General features: G+C 47.7%; 1 protein-coding gene across 4 annotated transcripts in view; it reads right to left on the bottom strand.

Annotated features, from left to right (window-relative positions):
- Positions 1-1,396: 1,396 nt before the first annotated feature.
- The window catches only part of NUP93 (nucleoporin 93kDa), a 103,337-nt gene continuing 101,863 nt past the window's right edge, over positions 1,397-2,870 (bottom strand). For all 4 annotated transcript variants that reach the window (XM_010861908.1, XM_010861910.1, XM_010861909.1 and 1 more), the window contains one exon: positions 1,397-1,860. In XM_010861908.1, coding sequence (XP_010860210.1) covers positions 1,750-1,860 — 111 coding nt within the window. In that variant the 3' untranslated portion in view covers positions 1,397-1,749. The remainder of the gene's footprint in view (positions 1,861-2,870) is intronic.

Consider the following 2,870-nt stretch of genomic DNA (forward strand, 5'->3'; position numbering starts at 1 on the left):
CCTTGGAAGAAACAGGGCCACCGATGGGGGACAACCTTGCTCAGGGACCACATACCGATGGTACTGATGCCCAGTGGAATGAGACCCATGAGCTGACCTGGCCAACTGGCTTTATGAATGGAGACAGGGAGAGGAGGCTGTCCAAGGAGAGGAACCAACTGGCAGAGAAGAGAGAAGAGGTGCTGAGAAGTCCTCTTGAAGAGGGGCACGGACAAGGCCAAGCAGGCGCCTTGCTGTGGAGCAGACAGAGGGAGAAACGGCCAGGTCTGCCCTGCCTTGAGCTCCAGCTGAGACCCTGACAATGTTCACCGATCAGACTATGGGTCTCCAGGACTATGTTTTCATCTCCAGGGGGATTTCAGCAGAACAGCAAACATTAATCCTGGCATCAGGGCAGATAATTTGGAGGATGGTCTTGGAGAAACACCAACAACCTTAGATATGTGGATGATATCACTCTAATGGAAGAAAATGAAGAGGAACTAAAGAGCCTCTTGATGAGGGTGAAGAAGGAGAGTGAAAATGCTTAAAACTAAATATTTAAAAAAACTAAGATCATGGCATCCGTCCCCATTACTTCATGGCAAATAGAAGGGGAAAAGGTGGAAGCAGTGATAGATTTCCTCTTCTTGGGCTCTAAAGTCACTGCGGATGGTGACTGGAGTCATGAAATCAGAAGATGACTGCTTTTTGGCAGAAAAGCGATGACAAACCTAGACAGTGTGCTGAAAAGCAGAGACGTTACTTTGCCAATAAAGGGCCGTATAGTCAAGGCTATGGTCTTCCCGGTGGTCACATATGGTTGTGAGACCTGGACCATAAGGAAGGCAGAATGCCAAAGAACTGATGCCTTCGAACTGTGGTGCTGGAGAAGACTCCTCAGAGTCCCTTGGACAGCAATGAGATCAAACCAGTCAACTTAAAAGGAAATCAACCTTGAATACTCATTGGAAGGACTGATGCTGAAGCTGAAGCTCCAGTATTTTGGTCATCTGATATGAACAGCCACCTCTTTGGAGAAGTCCCTGATGCTGGGAAAGATTGAGGGCAGAGGGAGAAGAGGATGCGAAGGCTGGATGGCATTACCGATGCAATGCACATGAACCTGGGCAAACTCTGGGCTATGGTGAGGCAGGCCTGGTGTGCTGCAGTCCATGGGGTCACAAAGAGCCAGACACGACTGAGCGACTGAACAACAACAACGACTTGGACCTCAAGGCACAACTTGGGGAGATAAGAGGGAGGAGGATGTGGAGTGCCTGCTATTTCACACACAAATCTTAACTCACCCAAGGCTGAGGCTGGCTCTCACATTCAAATAAAAATGTGAAAAGCTAACTGTCACCCTGCTGTAGGGAATGTTATATCTAAATAAAAGCAACTCCCAAAGGCTTCATTTCCTTGCTCATTTTGGCTCAATTTTTAATCATATCAGGTCGACTTTAACCAACTCCTGGATGCCTATACAAGTCTGTCATTTTCTGGCCCAAGCACTAGTGAGGACAATTCCTCCCACACAAATAAAAATTTCAACAAAACTGCAAAAGGGGGAGAAAAAAACAGTGAAATTAAAAGAATGTGAAAAAAAATACAAATCAAAGAAATTTATTGGTGTTGACAAAAATACATAATACAGAAAAATGAAACAAAACAAACACAACAGAAACAAAACCAGAAACACCCCCCAACCCTGGACGGCCCTGAAGTACTGACAGCAAGCAGCCCCGTGAGCCCCTCAGAACATCACACTTAATTCATGAGGACCTCCATCTGCACCAGCCTCGCGTTGGTATCCCCAGATGTCCTGTAGGGTATCATCCCAGCAAAGGTGATCAGGGCTCGGGCTTGGCTGCGGAGTTGCTGAGAGAAAGGGGAAGAAGAGAAGGAACCCAGTTAAGTTTTGGGTCAGGGCACTGTCCTGGGAACCAGCACTCCATCCTTCCATTTTCTCCCCTCGGTGGTGTAATGACAGATTCCCAGTGGGTGGATGACCGTCCTGCCCTCCACTGTCACGTTCCTCCAGTGTGGTGCAGAGTTAGCAAAGGTGGGCCGCCAGGCCCCCAGTTCCAAAGCCCTTTTACTTAGCAGAAGATGGATGGGTCTGCCAGGCAAGCCGCCCCATTTGAGCAGCTGCTGACCTGGCTCTGTGCTTCAGACTGCCTGCTCCACTTTTCCGAACCTCTCCCTCCCCTGACTGGTGAAGACCCGAGTTTCTAGGAGCCCATGAAGCGCCTGCACTGCCCATTCCAGGTCCTTCCTCTCCTGCGTCATCCCCTTTCCTCCCTTTCACCCGTTCAATCTCTCTCTCTAAGGGAAGTGAGTAGCCCTCTTTTCTCAGGCAACAGTATTTATGAGATTCCTGGATTGCTCCAGGAGGGAAAAAAATTTTAACTCAGGTGTTTCCAATATTAGAAATAACAACCTTTACTCTGATTTCCAAGTGATAAATTACTGAATAAAGAAAAATGAAATCTCAGAGAACAGCTTCAGGTTGCCCATATCGAGCTGTACTGGATGCTTAGAGAAGAAAGGAAACCACGGCTAAGATAGAAAGGGTGGCGGGGGTGGGGGTGGGTTTTCTGGACTAGTAACGAGACTTAAAAGGAAAATTCAAGGGTCACTTACTAGGCCTCTTAAGGACCATTCAAGAAGCAAGCTGAAAGGCAGGTGCCTTTTCCCTGATATGTGAAGTAAACTGGCAAGTCTAGGTGGAGGTTCTGACAATGACAGGACCTGTGGGGGTCATAGCTGAGAGAGGCCACAGACATCCTTGGAGGCAAGAGATGGATTTTCAAGGCTCTGGTTTCTTGACTGCCAAAAGCAGGTATGGTTATTACACACCATACTGAGAGCCTCATTAAATGTTAAGT

This window comes from Bison bison, unplaced genomic scaffold (genome assembly GCF_000754665.1).
Source record: "Bison bison bison isolate TAMUID 2011002044 unplaced genomic scaffold, Bison_UMD1.0 scf7180017864473, whole genome shotgun sequence".
NCBI classification, from domain to species: Eukaryota; Metazoa; Chordata; class Mammalia; order Artiodactyla; family Bovidae; genus Bison; species Bison bison.